The 20,985-nt window shown below is 39.2% G+C and overlaps 1 protein-coding gene across 1 annotated transcript in view; it reads left to right on the top strand.

Moving 5' to 3' along the window:
* si:ch211-186j3.6 (neural-cadherin) overlaps nt 1–20,985 on the top strand; it is a 361,416-nt gene that overhangs the window by 172,759 nt on the left and 167,672 nt on the right. Inside the window, exons 8-11 of the mRNA XM_036584289.1 lie at nt 7,611–7,783; nt 15,577–15,745; nt 17,551–17,721; nt 18,296–18,468. Of these exons, the coding sequence (XP_036440182.1) occupies nt 7,611–7,783; nt 15,577–15,745; nt 17,551–17,721; nt 18,296–18,468 (686 nt within the window). The remainder of the gene's footprint in view (nt 1–7,610; nt 7,784–15,576; nt 15,746–17,550; nt 17,722–18,295; nt 18,469–20,985) is intronic.

The raw sequence follows: 20,985 nt of genomic DNA, 5'->3' as shown, positions 1-20,985 counted from the left end.
GACAGTAACTCTGCAGTCCGCTCCAACCTCATTCACTGCATTTCATTCAGGAAAATGCTCCTCAGGTGATTAAAAAGCCTACTCTGCAGTTTCACTGACCTTAATTAAAACAACAACTGTGCTCCAGAATCCAGTGTTGGAAAAGTCTGACTTTAAAGTCTGTCGATTTGTTCCAAATAACATGCTTGGATCAGCATCCAAATCCAAGGTTAATAAGGTGGCATTTTTAAATTCAGTTACTGTATTTGTGGTGGTTTGAAGGTTTTTCGCTTTTGTTTTGTCTTTTTTTAACAACATTGACTGAATGCAGGGATAATTGTTTTTAAAGTGTATAATTTTAAGGCTGTTTTTGAATGGAAGTCAAGGATTTTGGCTCTGTATTTTCAGTCTATGTCTTTGAGCACTTTTGAGCATTTTGAGAGCTTGTGTTTACTGCAAGGCCAACAGATAAAGTCTTTATTTAGATGGCTATCCTACAGGAAGTCTGAAGGTCTAACATCCACTATAGGATGTTAGATATGTAGACTTTTATTTTGATTTGATTGCACCGAAGGTCAGGGCCAATCTGGCAAATTCCAATCAAAGCTGTTACCGTGCTGTTATCAAAGAATAAGAGTTCTCACTTTTTCATGCCAGCATATGTGAAGAAAATGAAATAAGATATAAACTTGTTAAGACAGCCTTTTCAGCCCACTTTTACTCAGTATTACTGTTCTTTAAATCAGCAAACACAATAGCGTAAATAATGACTCATTTTTTGACATCTAAATAACAATGCTTTGATATTTAGATGTCATCCATTCAGCTCTTACCTTGAATATGAACACATTAATACATTTCATTAAGATTTAGTTGGATATCAATTGTCTTATTTAAGTTTTTATTGTTCCATGTTGTCAGCTACTTTAGTAGAATATCCAGCTCTGTACTCTGATCAGCGTTGATTAAATAGGCCAAAGCTTTTTTTTACCAGATATGAAGCTGCACAGCAACAAATCAGGCCATATTTTAAGTATTTTGGACTTTTAATGAAATATAACTCAGGGCAAAAAGCTATAAAGAGATAAAAATAGACCCTAAGCTTTGAATGCAGCAACAACACACCTCTGCTCTTGTCATTCGACACTCGCAAACCACACTTCAAACGCACATGACTGTGTTTGCTGCATGAGGCCTGGATGAGAGTCCACATTGATAGTACAAGAGCAATTTGTGGGCGTTAGATGTGCAGAAATTTAGTGGTTCTTGCTTGTATATCACAGTTCATCTCTGATCTTGTGGGGGAAAAAGGTACATACTCATCAGTGCAGATTCTTTACAACCCACTCTTCCCCACACTGTGACCTGCCAGGAATTTGGGATCCACCATTTGAAAACCAATGGCCTATAGGAGTGTTTCTCAACCCTGGCCCTGGAAGCCTACTGCCCTGAGCATTTTAGTGCCTTCCTTGCTTCAATATGCCCACTTTAACTCAGTAAGGGCTTCTTTATGGACTGACTGTTTAGATCAGGTGTGTTGGGAGAAGGGAAAACACTAAAAAGTGCAGAGCAGCAGGCCTCCAGCACCAGGCTTGAGGAACACTGGCCTAAAGCATAACGTTCAAACATGTGAGAAGGAATCATTGTTTGTGATGAGGCACATTCTACCCATCTTTCAAAAGTTTATATGAAAGATTTTGTTCCAAAACGCATTGTAGCCGAATTTTTGTGTTTGATATATATAGTATGATATATATGGTTAAGAGGGGTTAACACAAATATCAGTTCTGTATTATGATGAAAACTGTTACAAATGTATATACAAGATTTTGGAGTGAAACTATTGGTTCTTCTATTTGTATGAATTTCTGTTGGTTCTTCAAGTAATGTCATGTCAGGATACTCTGAACTTCAAAACCCTTTTCACTCCAGGACCTATTGCTCAGTGTTTCAAGCCTATTTCATACATACTGCTGCTACGTAGCACCCCGCAAATCTTCTTTATATGGAGGTGCGGAGAAAGCCCATGTTTTGAGAGGAAAATGTGAGCTTTGGTGTATAGTAACATGTTTGACACAAATATCCATATGTATTATTATAATAGCCAACCAAAAAAGTAGTTAACCATTTAAAAACTACATTTTTGGCACAGAAGGTCTTTAAGCTGTTTTAATGTACACTGTGTTTGTTTATTTCTTTAAGCAGCCTAATTTGCCACATAACAAAAAAGCCCTCTTTCTGTTATTAAACTGATGATGTGCTATATGCTTTTGAATAAACCTTGGACCCACATAGCGCTAAAGCTTCCCCTCAAGTTTCCAAATCCCCTAATTTCAAACCCTTGATTTTCTTTCCACTGTTTACACTGAGAATCCCAGCTGCCCTTTACATTTCATGAACATTTTTTATGACAAATGGATCATTACATTACCCAGTATATTAAAATTAAGAGTATTTTCCATTTTAAAGAAATGAGGTTTCGCTTTGGCAGCAGTGCAAATATCCTGAAGAGGCAAAATGTTCAGCAAAATGAAATCATAATAACAATGATAAGTTGATTGTTATTGCTCAGTTCAGGTGATCTACGCATGCCTTAGCATTGCTTAAACAGGCGGGCTCCAGCTTCTTGAGAAGAGTCTCTGTCTAAGTCTTCGCTGGCTATTCCGCCCTTTCTTTTCTGCATAGATCAAAGCCTTCTTTTATTGCCCCTTTTCCATGGCTCGTCAGATCTCTGCCTCTCCTGAAATTCTCTCAATCATTCATTAGCATCTCTCTCCTCTTTCTGCCAGGCCAAACGGGGCTGGGGCGCTTGATGCTTGCCGGTAATTTGACTGTAACTCACAGAGGAACACGTTCTGTTTGAGTTAATGCTGCTTTAAGAATTCAAACCGCAGAGTCAATAGGATGATCAGGCCTGTAGTATTAAAGGCATAAATACAAAGAGTGCATCCGGCTGGGTGAAGGACATATTTACCAACGCTCTGGGAAATGTTTACGCCTATAATCAGCCAGATCATCTCCAGTACGCTGCACCTGTCAGGGCTTTTCTTCTGTATTCTTTATTTGTGGTGTTTTGATTTTCTTTTGTTCTTGGCCCAGCAGGCAGCGTGGAGTTAAAAGAAGTTCCATCATCTTAGCGCCTACCGGTGTGGGAATACATGAATAAATGAAAACGATTGGTTGCGGGATAGGCTAGACAGGCTGTTAACATTGTCTAATGGCTTATAAATTGACTAATTACTGTAAACGCATCAAACGTATAGCAAACATACATAGAACAAGGCTTTGTCTTGTCTTGAAATCAGGTTTTATAGATTACAGGCTTGTATAAAGTAGAATAATTCATAAGTGATGGGTTTTTCTGCTGGTTCTTTATGAGGAAAATTCATTTTGATGATGTTAGTTGTGGAAAAAGCTCCTCGATGTCATTTCATAGCCTTGGCTTTCTTTGTACAGACAACAGTGATCTAGCATTCTCTGTACAGTGGTTCTGGAATCTTTGCTGGATTGTGGCTGGTGTGGATTGGAAGCTTATATAACTTGGCTGGGCCGCTTCCTCCTGAGCTGCTCTGGCTTTGTCGAAGATGGAAGGGGGTTTGTTTTCGGTTCCTCCCTCAGTGTGGCGGATTTGGGGGTGAGATGTGATGGAATCTGGCGTGGGACGAGAGCCAGTGGCCTGTCCCCCTCCCCTCCTTCATATGAAGCGACGTTTGCCCATCCGCCCCCTGGACAAACATCTTCTTCATCTTTGATGTGTGCTGATATGTGCTGGCTGCTTCATCTGTCCGCATCCTGCTCTATGCGGGACACACATCACTGTAAAACTCACCCACATTCTTATATGCACTCATACACACTTAGATGCACTTCATCTCAGTACTGTATTCATATTTGTATTCAGCAGTTACATCTGTATACATCATGCATGCCTACCTACACATATATTCACAGGGGTGAATTGAAGGGGTGGCCAGCCACCCTTGAAATTTGATTGACCCCCCCAGATGTGAAAAGTCATTTTTCAATTTGAATTTATGCAGTTAATGCTACACCCACACATACACAAACCGTCAGAATAAATGCAGCTCAACCGTGACACCACTTTCAATTTAAACTATTGAATAAACGCAACAAGGTATGACCAGTTCAATCTGTAGTATTTATATTCTTTTAGGTGTTCTATGGTTAATTGTCCATATGAATGAGTGAAACCATTATCTAGCACTTAAATAGTCTTGCAGGGCCTAACGTAATCTTGGAACAAGTATGTTTAGGGACAACTATGAGAAATATTGGAGTAAATGTGGGTCGTAGAGTTATTAGAGTGGGAACAAACTGAATGTGGAACTTCATACTAATCCAGTGCCTTTTGAAGGTGCAGCTCAGGGGGCAATAATGTGGTCATCAACATTGTCTGATGGACAACAAGCCAGTTGTTAGCCTGTAGAAGTCAGCCATACAAAAATAACCCCAAAATCTCAGATTAAGCATGTAGCTGTGTGTTGCATGTGCAGAGAAACCATGTGGTAAAGTTACCTTTTGCAAATAGAAAACAGTTCCATTACCTACTGATAGAATTGAAAGTATGGGCCAGAGGAATTTTGGGGGCAGTTTTTTTAGGGGGCGTACCCTGTTTGTGGTGGATTTTGTCATAATCAAGCACCGAAAGTTTAACAAGTTGTCCCAAGGGGTGTATTCTCATTTCGAGGCTAGCACTAAGCCAGCTAAATGTCATTACGAAAACTAGTGAACTGTAGATAGGTAAACTATATAAAAGGTGGCAGTAGTAGGTAGTAGCTTTTTTGCTACCTTCAACTCACTCCAAGTAAAGCAGCTGCTTTTTTTGTTTGCTACTGGCAATAAGACGTTGTTGTGGGTTATAAGGGGTTCTGCTTTTTTGTAGAGATAGCTAATTTAGTTTTTAAAGCTGTAAAGTTTTTTTTTTCTTTTCAGATTTGCCTATTCAATAGAGATAGACAATGTAGTTAACTATACACTGTGATGATGATCCTCCTGTGTTTAACAGTTAAGGGTTAAAAGCTAATCTAGCTAATTTGAAAACATGATACCTTTTATTTGTTGTTGTAAATCATCATCTGTAACCAAAGGAGTGTTTTTTTTATTCTACGTTTTGGCCTCTGGTGATCTGTTTAATAAAAAAGTCACTTTAATCTTTAGTCTGTCATTCATGAGTTTCCAAATGTGTACCTCATGATAAAAATAGATTAATGTTTTTACTGCATTGGACATGTAAAGAAATGTAGACTTTACTCCTCCACAGGGAAATAGCTGGTGTTATAAACAGTATTATTGATTGAGAGAACACATTTAAATAGCTCCTGTGACAGGTGGAAATGGAAAACTGTGCCTTAATATCCTTAGTATTAAATTAAAAAAGAAGCAGTTGGTGTTCTCAGAGCAATGTACTGGCCACCCCAGAGTCCACACCTCAGCATTAGTGAATGTGTTTGGGTCTGAACTTTGGAGGTGTGGAAAAACAGCCCTGCAGATTTCTTTGAAAAGCTGAGCGAGAGTCTTTCAAAAAGAATGTGAATTATAATAAAGGTGGAGGTTTGGCACACTAAATATTGAAAAAAATATGTTTAGTTGTTGAGGATTCTGTGTAATTTATCATTAAATATATATGTGTTCTGAAAAATTAATAACTCATATTTGATGACTGGAAACTACTTGAAGGGTGGTATACAGTATACAGTAGTCACTGTATTGCATTGTATTCACAAATACATATGTAGTCCCTATGCCATACTAATATCCTTATACAAAAACATGTCAACTCACCTACCCATCCATATCCCCCCACACACCTTTATTCACCCTCAATCATTAGTACATTTACTGTATACAAAACTGTAAACAAAAAACACACATTCCCCTGCAAAACCCCCACCTCCCCCCCACACACACATAATCTGTGTTTCTGTCCATGAAATGTCTTTTTGTAAAATTACATTCAGATCTTTCACTGAAAGATTCACACACTGTATTTTCACCCTGCATGAAATACCAGAATGATCTTTTCATCTGGGTTTAGATGCTGAACTCAACGCTCAGCTCAGTGCATTCTTGGTGAGAAACACTGTGAATCAAACATATGTTTTTAAACGATATGTTGACCATAAATAATGCTATGTGTGCTGTTCTCTGTGCATGTGTCACATATGCTTGTGTATTTGTGCTTCTGTATCTTATCACCCACATATTGAACAACATTTTTGCAGGGATCTAGCACACATTGGCTTGTTACAGATTGCTGGTGGAGGCCCAACTCAGCCTACGGCACTTATAACCTGCAGTGGATACAGCTGTCTATGTCAATAGAGCTGACATGGCTCTTCTACAGCCACACACACTCACACACGCATGCACCATTCCCTTTTTTTTGCCTCAAACCTCATTGCACTGTGACATTGGCTGGGGGAGAATAATTCAGATTGAATTAGAATTGATTACATGTTCTTTTTTTACCCTGCAGTTGTGCCACAAAAGCTCTAGCGCTATGCATTAGAATCAATCCAGGGCCCTGGGATGAACGTGGCTTCTCCCATGCCAGGTCTGTGTCACAAGCTGTGCGCTTTCCTTTAATGTTCCCTCGCTGCGAGCTGGAGATAGCAGGCATCCAGATTATGAGAGCAGGTTTGAATATGCGGCGTCTGATGCAGCTGTGGGAGAGCAATGGAAACATATAGCAGCGTCTAGAAGGTCATGTATAAGCTGACTCCTGCTGTCACCAGAGATAAGCTGCCATGTAGTTAATGTGGCAACAGCCCACGCGCGCGGTTGGGTTAAAGATGCAACACATGCACATGCGTTTAGCATTACAGTAGAGTTTACAGAGTCTAAAGCCTGAAGCTTATGAGATAAATCTCACTACATGATGGTGTACCACCTTCCACAGAGCAGTCTACTTGAACCTCTCCTAGGAAATTCCCCAAGGGCCACAAATTCATCGAAACTCTCCCAGCTATTCGGCTAAGAGAGGCCACGGGCATGCTAGCCTACCATTAGCATAAACAGCACAGCCCTGCATTGACTGTAGGCAGCGCTCCAAGGACAGAGCTTAGGTTCAGACTACATCTATATGTGAGCACACTGAAGGCATGAGCAAAAGAGTCTGGAAATAGAAAGAAAGATGAAACTATGTCAGTATGAAGGGGAAACAAATATCGCTAATCACTAGCTTAGTTAAGATGATAGAAACTATGAGATCTCAAGCCATAGAAAGGGAAAAAAGGAGCTGGAATTTGGTAGACCAAGCACGTAGTAGTTTGTCCGAAGCTCAAGGAGATGGTGGGGAAGGAGTAGGCGGGGGGTGTTGGGTTATTTGACGCTGTTCATAAACACCTCTTATCTTCATCAGACAAGATTTAATTGAGTGCGTATTGCATTAGCGAGGAATCGAAATTCTTGTTGCTAATTCACTTTGCGAAAGTCCCTCAGGTTGAACCAGAGCTGACCTCGAGAGGGTCTAAAAAGTTAATGAGTTGGAGCCGGCCTTCGCCATCTTGTGTGGAAATCTTGAATCATTTTCTTATTTTCAAAGGCTAAACCTTTTCTCCTTCCTATTGTCGTGTTGAGAGATACACACTGAAATCTTTCTGCCCCTCCAGGCCTGATCCGCCTTCGCTCCAGCCCCCCTCCCAAACTGCAAGGGGTGGAGTACATTTTGAACGTTACGGCTACAGATGACAATGCCTCCGGCGGACCCCAGTCTCTTTCGGCCACAGCCCAGGTCATTGTTGGAGTGGACGATGTCAACAACAACAAGCCTGTCTTTGAGAAGGTACTGATATGTATTGCTTAGTTGTTGATTATGGGTATAATTTTGTTTGTACACATAATGCGCATATTATACGGAGGTTTTTTTTTTTTAGAAGAACTAATAATTGCACAATAAACACTGTTGAAATCAAATTACTGAGCATGATTTATCGTCTAAATTCAGTTTATTATTGCATAATATCAGCATTTGGTTCCTATATATTCTAGATCGAGTCAAATTTATTATGAGTTTAGTACTTCAGAGCTAATATGCGTTTAATAAGCCCCTTAATACTTCAAGACGTGTTCCATATTCTAAATATACTTTGACATATTAAAAAGTATTGAGAAGTATTAAGACTTTTTGTAACGTGCCAACAAGAGTCAGACGCTCGCGGTTAGAAAGCACAAATGAGGCTTTACTGGTAGAATCAAAGTCCAGGGGTCAAATCCAAAAGGCACAGCAGATACAAACAGACAAACATAACACGAGGCGAACAATCCAAAGAGGGGCAGTCAAAAGGCGTTGTCGAAAAACAGGCAAAAAGGTCAAAAACAGGAATCAGATGATATAAGCAAACAATCCAAAGGGCAGAGCAAAAGGCAGAGTCAAAAGAATGAAAAGTAATGGTCATTAACAGGATACAGACAATAGATATAACGCTCAGTGGGTCGCAACCGGATACAGTACCTCACAACTATCTAAGGCTAAAGCCTGGGCTTATAAACTAAACTAAGAAAGTCTTATGACCAACAACACAGGTGGGACACATCAGTATTCCGGTGATCTAGAGCACTGATTGGAGCATGAGGAAAGGCCAGAAGTCAGGTGATCTCCCAGAGGATTCTGGGAGATCGAGTCCCGATCCATCCTAGGACTCGGAGGATGCGTGACACTTTTAGTCATCACTAACTAGTTAAAAGCTTTAACAATACTCTAAAAATGATTATGGCCTTTTGGTTAACAAAAAAGTGAATTCTTTATAACCTTATGCTGCCTTATTGAAAACATGTTTAGCGTTTGTTAACTAATTATTGATGGCTAAAACTTTACTTTAGAATATGGAACACATCTTGACGTATTAGATACCTATTATGCTTACAGTAGCTGTGAAGCAATAACTCAATTAAAACAATGTACTTGACACTACTTAGAACCTATAATGTGAATTTGGGTGATAATTAATACTCAGTCATTTGCGTAACAATGTGTAATTTGCTTAACAGTGTAAGTGTAATACATCTTAATGCATAATGAATAAAACATTTAATGATGTCTAATTTGGGCTTTATTGAACAAAGAACAAGACCTAAAGAAATCCAGAATAATTGGTACTTGTTTAGGTTTCTAACCAAGGGTCAGCTTGACGTGTACCATATTAAAAGTATGGAACTTGCATGGAATTATGCATTAACTGTGTTAATCAAGTCAAGTAGATTTTGTCTTGATGCAGCTGTGCACAACCCCAGCATCCCTCAACAAGCTTCATGGGCATCACATAGGATGTTTTTTCCATCATGCTGGAAGATGTTTTACAGATGCTGAGTACTTTTTGACTGCTGACTACTTGTAGGGAGGCATTTAAAAATTGTAATGATAATCAAAGTTCATGCATATGTATCAACTTTAATCTCTATATTTGTCAGAAAAGCAAATTTCAAAGCTTAAAATTTAGGCCTATAGATCAAAATGTCCTTAATATTATGAAATGCATGCATTCCAAATGGACTGGTACTGTACATCAAGTTGCCAGTCCTACACTTGTTGACCATTTTATCATGTATACAGTGGTGCTTGAAAGTTTGTGAACCCTTCAGAATTTTCTATATTGCTGCATTATTTTTGACCTAAACCTTCATCAGATTTTCACACAGGTCCTGATAGTAGATAAAGTCAAATTAAACAAATGAAACAAAAATATTGGACTTGGTCATTTATTTATTAAGGAAAATGATCCAATATTACATATCTGTGAGTGGCAAAAGTATGTGAACCTTTGCTTTCAGTATCTGGTGTGACCCCCTTGTGCAGCAATAACTGCAACTAAACGTTTCTGGTAACTGCTGATTAGTGCTGCACATCGGCTTGGTGGAATTTTAGCCCATTCCTCTGTTATGTTGTCTGCTATGAACTGCTTGCTTCAGGTCATTCCACAGTATTTCTATAGGATTAAGGTCAGATGTTTGACTTGGCCATTCCAAAACATTATTTTATTCTTCTTCTACCATTCTTTGGTAGAATGACTTCTGTGCTTAGGATCGTTGTCTTGCTGCATGACTCATGTTCTCTTGAGTTATAGCTCACAGACAGATGTCCTGACATTTTCATTTAGAATTTGCTGGTATAATTCAGAGTTCATTGTTCCATCAATGATTGCAAGGCGCCCTGGTCCGGACACAGCAAAACAGGCCCAAGCCGTGATAGGTTGTTTCATAGATGGGATAAGGTTTTTATGCTGGAATGCAGTGCTTTCCTTTCTCCAAACATAACGCTTCTCATTTCAACCAAAAAGATCTACTTTGGTCTCATCCGTCCACAAAACATTGCTCCAATAGCCTTCTGGCTTGTCCATGTGATCTTTAGCAAACTGCAGATGGACAGCAATGTTCTTTTTGGAGAGCAGCTTTCTCCTTGCCACCCTGCCATGCATGCCATTGTTCAATGTTCTCCTGATGGTGGACTCATGAACGTTAACATTAGCCACTGTGAGACAGGCCTTTAGTTGCTTAGAAGTTACGCTGGGTTACTTTGTGACCTCATGGATTGCTACACACCTTGTGATCTTTGTTGGTGGTCACTCACACCTGATTGCCATCCCATTGATTGAAAACACCTGACTTTAATTTCACCTTCAAATTACCTGCTATTTCTTAAGGTTCACATACTGCTGCCACTCACAGAAATGTAATATTGGATCATTTTAATCAATAAATAAATGACCAAGTCTAATATTTTTGTGTCATTTGTTTAATTTGGTTTTCTTTGTCTACTTTTAGGACTTGTAAAAATCTGATGAAGTTTTAGGTCAAATTTATGCAAAAATGTAGAAAATTCAGACAAAAAGGGTTCACAAACTTTCAAGCACCAATGTAGGTGCATTTTGTAAGTATAATATGACAGTGACAGTAACATGTTTACAAGTAGTAAACACTAATGCTGATTGTAGTTGTGCATCATACAATAAAATAGAACTGCCATTTCTGTATCAATGCTGTACAGGAAATGATCAACCACTAAAACAATATTGGCTCAGCAGTGGCCCTATGGTGGCCCATTTCCATTGAATGGGCATCATGGGTGGCTGATGTATTGTACATACAGATGAATAATGTCTTGTATTGTAAACCCTGCAAAGAGCACGTCTAAGGTAGGTGTGATAAAATGGTCAATGACTATATGTACAAAGTATTTAATAAAGTGGGAACTCACAGTACTTACAGGTAGCTGTACATGGATCTGCACTTGATCCCATTCTCTACCCTATTTCTGTCTTTGTGCTTTCTCTCTGATGTTCCCAGCCTCCTTTTCTCCTTCTAAGTGCTTCTTTACAGCTTCTTTTCCCCTCTCTATCCTCATGAGAAGTGATTAGCCGGCCGAACTGCGCTATTCCTAGATCATCTAAGGGCCTTTTTAATTAAGTGTTTGAAATATTTGCCGAATCATCACGGGCCCACCTGCCCACTGATGTCTCAATTTAACGTGAGATGAGCGGGGCCCAGGAGGTCCATGGGAGGTCCCGAACAGCCTTAGTGGTGTGATGAGGTGAGGAGGCGCTCAGCGTTAGCGTGTTAACACTGTGGAACCCACTCTCCTCTGGGAGATGAAACTTCCCACTTGAGCTTCGCTTGCCAATGTGTGAGGTAAATTAGTGTCAGCCCTTGCTGAAAGAGAGGTCAGACAGCTTCCCTGAGGACACACGAGACGTCTCTGCTCCTCCTCAGTTGGAGGAAGCAGCGTGAAGTGGCAGAGCCGCGCCCTTCCACAGCCAGGAGGACTTTGGAGCGGAAAATCTCCAAAAGCGAGAAGAAATAGCGCTTTCGTACCGCTGCTTGGCTTGACAGCTATTTTTTTAGCCTCTTTTCCGTCTGTCCTGCGCTTCCTCCTTCCTTCTCTTTTCTATTTTTTCCCACACTTTGGCAAGCTTGTACCACATCTTGCATGTTTTTTTTTCTTTCTCTTTTTTCACCTTTTTCTTTTTTTTTTGCTCCTTTTGCTGTTTTGTTTTTTTGTTAGTTTTTTCATATTTTGGCAAGACTTTCCTGCTCTCTAAGGGGCATGCTTAGAAGCAGTAGGAGAGGCAAGAGTGATGCTTTTATGTTGTGTTAGTGCCCTCTGCTACCCCTCAACCCCCCCCCTCCCTTTTACAATCCCCCCAACCCCCGACCCCCTCCACCCCTACCTCCGGTGCTTGGCCCCCTCTGGTCTATGTGCTGCCTGGCTGAGAACCAGGCCATTCGTGTGCGTGAGAGAACATCAGTGGCTGCTGGCGATCCCCGGAGGCGGAGCCTCTCCCAGGCTGCGGGCTCGTTTGTGTTAGCGCCAGCCTTTCGCCCGCTTCTGAAGAGTCGAGAGAGTGCATGTGTGTTTGAGAGGCAGGAGTTTACTGTTTGAGGCCTGCCTCTCACGAGAGCACTGACTAACCTGACTGAGTGCAGAACACAGCCCCCAGTTAACTAATGGCAGGATTAGAAAAAGGGGGACAGCAGAAGGAGCGAGCGAAGGCCCCTTGTTATTAATTAAGTGTCAGAAGTAGCCATCAAAGGACAGGCTGGTGGACTGATTGGGGAATTTCTAGCCTCCTCTTTTTCATCCTATTTACTTATATGTTCATTTATTTATTTGCTGCCTGCTCTGGCGCTCCCAGGTCTCATTTGAGGTATACAAAGTCGAGTCATCTAATGATGAGCCGAGGAGCGGATTTTCTGTCTTTTTTTGTTCGTTCTTACACATACATACACACAGATGAGGATGAGGATGAGGAAGGTGGGTGTAGTGGAGCGTGGCTGAATTATCCGGGCTTATTTCTGGAGTCTCCGAGGATTCAGTGAGATGGAATTGATTCAAGGACGCTTCAATTATAAAACACAGATGAATCTCAACAGAACAAAAAAACAGGGATTCATAAGCCACAGCTTTCCTTTCTCCACACCTCCTTTGCTCTCCCTCTTTCTCTTCCCTCTACTTTGCTTTTCTTTTCTTTCTTTTTCACATTTTCTAACCTCTTTGAGACAATTCTCTTTTCCTCCTTGACAATTTTTGGTTCTCTTTTTTGTTGTAAGAAATTGTCTGGAACATTTTTAAACATTAAGATATAAACTAAGTAATTCAGAATGGTTTAACCCCTTTAAAATCCCAGGCTTATTACATACTAAGGCTTATTATTCAGTCGCTACAGGGACTTCAGTGCAAACTGGCTGAGCTGTTTTTAGGTTATAGAAGTGTGTAATAAAACTTTGGGCCTGCTGGTGGGCCCTGGCCATTTAAGGGGTTAATGTGAAATGGATCATTGTGGAGAAATTCAGATTTCTTTACAGTGGTGGTGATAAGAATGAAAGGTTGTGATATCTGCAACACAAATATAGCCATTTTATTTCCTTTTTTTGTATGTCATGTTGATGATAATAATAAAATAATGGCAAATCTGAAAAAATTTTCTCTGGGGGCTGTTTTGCCTCACAATGCCCTGCATGTGCCTTTCCGCCATGGACATATTTTAAAAAAAAATGATATTGTAGCCCAAAATCTTAACAAAACTTTTGGAAAACAGTGTCTCAGGCATCAGACAGTGTATTCATAGACATCTCATGTAATACCTTTCTGTTAGGGAGCGTTTAGAGGCATTAAACTCTTCAGATGTCTGGTTTCTATTACTGCCATTTTAAAGAAATCTGAGTTGATATCTCTAAACTGGCACATTTCACATCAAACCACTCTGAATGACACTGAAACGTTTCAAACAACAGTGGAATTCCACTTAAAATATCTTTTTTTACCTCCTCGTCATATTTTTCTTAGTGAATGGCTGACAGAAATCCATTACTAATATCTCAGAAACGAGAACTCTATATGAGGGAAAATCATTCGGTCACACTTTATTTGATGGCTACCTATATAAGGACTTCATAACACATTTATTAGCATACTTCAGCATTTATGATGAGTGTATACCAGTAATCACAAGACAGGTTATTTATCACAGAAATGACATTGACGTAAAGGCCCTTCAAGTAAAGCAACATTTGGTCCATTCATAACAGTTTTTAAGAGTCATTCCCAAATAGTAGGACTTAGAAGGCATAAGCCTTGCATTAGTTCTATGGAAGACTTTATTGCGCTTAATCTTAAATGATCATTTTCACACATGTGAATGAATATACATATTCTCATAGAAAAACTCTGCACTTCAGTAATGTAAATATAAATAAAAAATACTAAAGACTTTACTGTAGGTTAGTGTTCATAAGGCTACATGACACCTACATAAGGCCTTCATGACAGCTGACATATAGCTACATAAACACTCATAAACACTTATTCCAGTAAGCATTATTTCTCATTAAGGTTGCATTTGTCAACTTTGATGTCAATTTGATGTAACATCTAAGTCAAGTGTCACTGATTTTCCTCTGACAATGTGTCATGACATTTTCTGGGGTAAAGTGACATAGGCTTTGCAGCTCACTGTGTGTGACAGTGACATAATGCTGATAATATGACACAGCTTGCCATGTCTTTTTTGAAGCCCTCAGGTAAAGTGAGTTTCATTTTATCATTTATAAGATTTAAGCCTTAAGCGTTTGTGTTGTCACTGTGATATTTATAACTACAAAGTCACTTGTTATAACATGCTATGACATTTCAACCAAAAATGTCATAACACAACTGAATTTCCGAAAAAATCAATGTCACCTGATACAGATGTTGACAAAAGCAGTCTTTATGATAGACAACAGTCATGGGAATTAGACTTTATAAATGTTTATGTAGGTTTCTGTCAGTTGTAGATTTAAATCAGGCTTATGTTGGTGTCGAAATGTCTTATGAACACTACCCTACAGTAGTGATATCACAAAACAAAGTGATTTTGATCATTCCTATAGATTCCGATTGGTCAGTTCACATGAATTGTTCACTGCCATTTTTCTTTTATTTTCTTCTCTTGAATATTTACCTACATTTCTTCTCAATTTAGTCATGACCAATTCTACCCCCTAGCTATGTCTCCTCTTATCACACAATGTGGTCAAGTTGGAAATGTGAAGGCCAGCACATGCTTCCTCCAAGGCATGTGAAGCGCCATCACATCTTTTTGAACGGCTGCTAACACAATGTTGTTTGACAGCTCATACAGGTTAGCGTGTATTGGCTTGCATCACACTGAGGGATGGGGGAGAGGGAGGGCCATCCTACCCACTCAGCAAGAGAGAGGACTGTTATGCTATTGCAGAGGCCCAGCCATGTATGGATCGAACTTGTGATCTCCCGATGACAGGGAGACAGCTGAACCTCTCAGGAGTCCGAGCTGGCATTTGGGTGTAATGTAGTAATAATAAAATAAGGAGTGGCAAGTTTTGAAACTGCATTTTTTGCCAGATTAGGACAGCCTCTTTCCTTTTTGGCCAAATTAGTTAAATTAGTTCAATAACTTTGGATCTGTACTTTATTATCATTAAATGGTGGAGCTTCGTCTAAGATTAAATTGCTTTTTATTTTATTTCATTTTTTTATTGTTCTTATTTTATTCTCTCACTCTCTCTCTCTTTTGCTTTCACTCTCTCTCTCCCTCTGTCTCTCATTCTGTGTCTCTCTACCAGTGTCAGCAGTATAAAGAAAGGGCATCCGTTCCGGAGAATAAGCCGGCAGGGACGTTCGTGCTGCAGGTGCACGCTGTAGACGCAGATGATGGAGCCAATGGGAAAGTGACATACGGCTTCATGCACAAAGACAGCACGGTCCCTGCCTTCAACATTGATCCTGAAACAGGTACCGCAGACCAAATGCCTTTCATTCAAGACCTATTTCAAAGTCCAATTTATATCCTCATTTTTTCCCCAATTTTTTTCAGGGCTTCATAACAGTCAATAAAACCTCATTCACTGAGTTTACTCAGATGTTGAATTTGCTAAGTACAACTTGAACAGAAATAAAGTTAAGATAACTCAAACAGTCAGTCGATTTCCATTAATCATTTGAGTAAACTTCTCTGATCTAGTTTAACTGTGTGCTGTAGCATAGCGCCATTCTGCAAATGCCAAGACACAGTGTATTAATTGTTTACAGAGACAGAACAGTCACATTTTAATCTTAATATTTTAGAATGACTAATAGTCTCTGGTTAATAATATCTTTCTTTCATTACGTTATTCTTTTTCTGAGTTTCCCTGTACCCATCTTTTTCCTTCTTTCCCTCTTTTTCTCTCTGCCTTTCCCTCTTTTTCAATCCCCTCCTCTGCCAGTGGTGCATAGAAGTCATACACGCTGAAGTGTTTTTGTGAATTCTAAAGTTCAGGCTAATTCACTTTAATCACAGCCTTTTAAAATGTGCCAGATCTCAAATGAAAAGAAAAGACAGCATTTAGAACCTTCTCTCAAGCCATCTTTTATGAAAAGAAATGCTTTATGAAATGTAACTGCTCATTGGGCATCAATCTTCCAGCCTTTTAAAAAGGAGGAGGAAGAAAGGATTGGAAAAGTGTGTAGTGTTTGAAATGACTGCTCGAATTGAAATGCTTTAAATGTCAAAGCATTCAACAGGCATATTAAATCAGTTAATATATAAATACATATATTAATAAGAGACACATACTCTCTCTAAAGAAAAACGAATAAAAATAGAGGTTCCCAAATAAATCTTGGTGGTATGGATGTATGGTTGAAAACTGGTATAGAACCTTTGCTTTTATTTATTTTTATTTTTTTTATTTTTTTTGAGGTTCATGTCAAAGAACACTTCTTGATCCATTTGGCACTTTTATTTTTAAATGTATATAGTACAGTACAAAAGCAGAGGCCATCCTTTTGTTTATTCAGTTTCCAGCCAAAATGGCCATTAGGTAAAATTTCTTTATTTTTCAGCATTTTTCAGTGTAACTGTCAAGAAGCCCTTACTGAGAAAAGGAAAAAGAGAACATTTGGACTAGGACCTGGCACTAGGACTCTGAAACCGGGCATCTGATGGACATCTATGGACTGATGAGTCTAAATTTGTAATTGGAGTGATTTGGATTGTGAGAAGCAGAAAGTGTAACCAACTTCTAAGACTGAACTTCGGAGGTGTGAAAAAAGTTCTGGCAAATGTCTTTGAAAAACTGAAAGCAAGTCTCTTTAATAGAATGGAAGCTGTAATAAAGTTAAACAGTAGAGACACCAAACATTGAAAATTTTCACAATATATTGAGTTGTTGAAGCTTCTGTGTAATTTTCTGTTAAATTACGTTTTACCGTAACTTCTGCTTAATGTCTGTTTTGATTGTGAATTAAATAAATGAAAAGATGGTCTCTGACTTTTACTTAGTAAAGTACTTCAAGTGCTAGGTTTAAGAGCAAATATATGTTTACTATATATAATAAAATCATAATTCAGTCAATGCTGATCTTATTGTCTTACTGTTAGTCTGGTTCTCATACCTTCTACTCTTCTCCTTGGTGGATTTATTCCTTTGCTTCAGAGTGAAGCTGCTGATGTGTAATTGGTCAACATTAGCTCTACCCATCAGCTCTCCCAGTCACTGATTGTGACTGCTTCTAATGTTTCATTTTTCACCTCAGCTCCACTCCCTCTGTTGTAGGTGTGATTGTGACTGCAAGGAAGTTTGACCGCGAGCGTCAGAGGGAGTATGCAGTGGCGGTAACAGCCACTGACCAGGCCGCTGACCCTCTCATCGGCATCTGCCAGCTCAACATCCTCATACTGGATGAGAATGACAACAGCCCGAAGTTTGAGAACCTGCGCTATGAGTGTGAGCATCATTCTTCTTTATTCATATCAGACACTACATAGAGAAGACATAGCAGCATATTGTTATGCCTGAAAGGTACTGTTTCAGTTCAGCATGTTCACTTTGTGATCTGTGATGAATGTGCAATTTCTAAATTTGCATTTTATTTGACCTTAGGGCTTGATACCATTCACATGGAACAGACCTCAAACCTGCAAAGTAGCAATGCACTTTAAATAATGCTTCTGATATATTAAACTCAGCAAATAATAGAAATTGTGTACTGAAATGTGCAGAAAATGTCATATTTATATTTATTCTTGTAGAAGATTTCCTCATTTTCACAAATCTAGCTCTGAAGAGGTTGAGCTCTGAAGAGGTTCTTCACAATCATGTCTCATCCACTCAAGATTCTTTTGTGGCAAAGCCTCAAAGAACCCTTTTTGGTAATTTTATTGTTAAGAGTGAAAAGTATAAACTGAATGCTGTGATTATATATATGCCGTATGCTGTTTTCTTTGCTCTGTAACCACATACTTGTTGTCCCCCATGTGTCTGATTGGGATAATTTGTATTCTGTGCTCTGTTCGGACAGACTTCTTGCGAGAGGACACCATGATTGGCACCAGTTTCCTGCGAGTGGCCGCGCATGATGATGACTACAGCACCAATGCTGCCATCACTTACTCCATGTCGAAAGAGCAGCCCGAATACTTGCGGGTCAACCCTGTGACAGGCTGGGTTTACGTCAACCAGCCCATTTCGCAGGTCAGCATGTGGTGTCATGCACACTTTTCTGTATCTCTGAGGCTGGAAGAATATAGATCTCCAGGGGTTAGAGAGAAGATGGATTACTCTCTTACTGGTAGACAGTAATGGCGAATAAAGGGAATATATATATATGTATATATATATATATATATATATATATATACACACACACACACACACACACACACACACACACTATATTGACAAAAGTATTGGGACACCTACACATTACACCTGTGGGAGCTTTTAAGAAGATGGTCGGGTCTTTGAGTTGGTTTACAGAGAGTTTATCACAAGTAGGTCTCTCCAACCGAAGTCCTATTGCTACGTTTATGTTCAATCTAAACTAGTACATCTTTACATGTTTCCAAAAGTTTTAACAAGGTGGACAGAATGTATGCACTTGGAAGTAAACCTGAGCAAGGTTTAGAGCTGGGATCACTTATCGAAATCAGTAATTATCAGTAAGGAGGAGTTAGGGAAATGCTTTGTGTGCATTTGCAGTTTGTGCTTCGATCTGTGTTCTGACACTCCAGTTCTTGTTTTATTACATTTACATATTCAGCAGTGAGTTGTCCTGTCACACTGGCATGCAGCTGCATGGAGAAAGCATCAACTAAAACTGTGTTTATTATTCACTTTAATACTTAGTTGTTGTGAGGTCATTTCACACAGAGTCATTTTTACAGATGAAGAACTCACTGAACTTTAGCTTCTTTAGACAGAAGAGGAAGAAGAAATCGATTCATTGAGCAGTAACAGTGATAAGTTATGTAAGAAGTTTTTTTCCTTTTAGCCAGTGTGACTAGGACACAGGGTAGGGGCCCATTCTGTTAACCCCTTAAAATCCCAGGCTTAATGCATACTAAGGCTTGTTATTCAGTAACTACAAGGACTTCAATGCAAACTGGTTGAGCTATAGAGATGTATAATAAAACTTTGGGCCCAGCGGTGAGCCCTGGCCTGTTAAGGGGTTTCAAAGGTTCTTCACTGGCTTATAGGAGCTGAAACTCTGCTGTAGGACTGTATATGTGGTTAAGCGTGAGGCTGTGCTTCAGCTTGGCGCTCAGAGAATTTGGGGAAATTTGGAGAAAGAAAGGAATGATCAAACTACAGGAGCAACCGTGAGCTCTGATGTGAAACAAAGCTATTTGTGTTAAAGGAATGGATTGGCAAAAAAATCTAATTTACACAGTTTTCACTTACCCCAGATCAGCCGAGACATGTTTGGAACACAAATTCATGACGTACTTTGAATTATAAAAAGAAAACAGGGTCTTGTTTCACAAACCACCTCAGGAGTAGGAGTGGTGATCTAGAATCAGTATTGGTGACATTGACCGTCATAAATTTAGAAGAATCTGGTCCGTGATCAGTCCTGCCTTGTGAATACTGGCCCTGGTGTTGTCAGAAATGGCTTTTGTTCTTTTTTATAGTTGAGTTTTATAGTATGTCATGCTGTAAATCACATTAGTAAAGACATGGAGGCAGTTTGAGCGAGTTGAGAGACGTTTTGGGGATGTATTTGTACAGAAACTGACCATTTCTTTAACATTTATGTTTTAAAACTTTAATGTCTGACTTTAAATTAGACTGCAAATTGAAAGATATACAGAATATGTTACTATAAAATACCTGTGGCTTTAAATAAGCACAATTATATTGATCGATATTGATATTGATAATTTTGTCTTGAGCTAATACATTTTTCTAAATTGCTTATGATCCTAGCCCTAGCAAGGTTGGAGATGAGAGCAATACTTTGCATTGTGAATCTCAAAGTAAAAATTATATTGTTAATAAGTCATTAACTACTAATTATTTATATATTAAGTGTTCATTAAGCATTATTCATTACTTAGTAAGTGATTATGTACTTATTGTTATGTACTTATTGTTAGTAATTGAGTACACTGTTAGCTGATAGCTTAGTGTGTTCTTAGTTCAGTGAAGGAGCAATACCTTAATTACTGTCTGTAAAGCAATATACATCTGCTACAGTCTTATTAATAAGGTATCTGTAATGATTGTTATGTTTTTGGTCCAACATGACAAGTCAAATTATCATCAAAGAAAGAAAAAAAGGATAGAAGGAGACATGAAGTCGGAGAGAGAGAGAGAGAGAGAGAGAGAGAAAGATAAAGAAAGAAAGAGAGAGAGAATTAAACCTGTTGAAACGAGAGCACCTCAGAGAAGCGGTCTCAGTAAGAACAGTTGCCATGACTACCAAGGGTGTATAGTGAGGGGTAGAGGGGTGTGCGCGTGTGCGTGTGTGTGTGTGTGTGTGTGCGTGTTCGTCCGAGGAGGTCAGCTTGAATTTGTTTTCCTGTCATCACATCAGACAGCATGCACACTTCTGTTTATACAAGCCAGAGTAGCACCTCCACAGGGAGTCCAGCAGACGCTCTTTATGCTATCTGGCTAACTCACCTCTGACACTTGCTGTCCACTGAGCTGACAACATGTGAAAAACTGATACTGTTCATTACGAATGCAAACAAACTACCATTTCAA

The sequence above is a fragment of the Colossoma macropomum genome, unplaced genomic scaffold, assembly GCF_904425465.1.
Source record: "Colossoma macropomum unplaced genomic scaffold, Colossoma_macropomum, whole genome shotgun sequence".
Lineage (NCBI taxonomy): Eukaryota > Metazoa > Chordata > Actinopteri > Characiformes > Serrasalmidae > Colossoma > Colossoma macropomum.
Note: the sequence above shows the minus strand (reverse complement) of the source record. Positions and strands in the feature narration are given on the sequence as shown.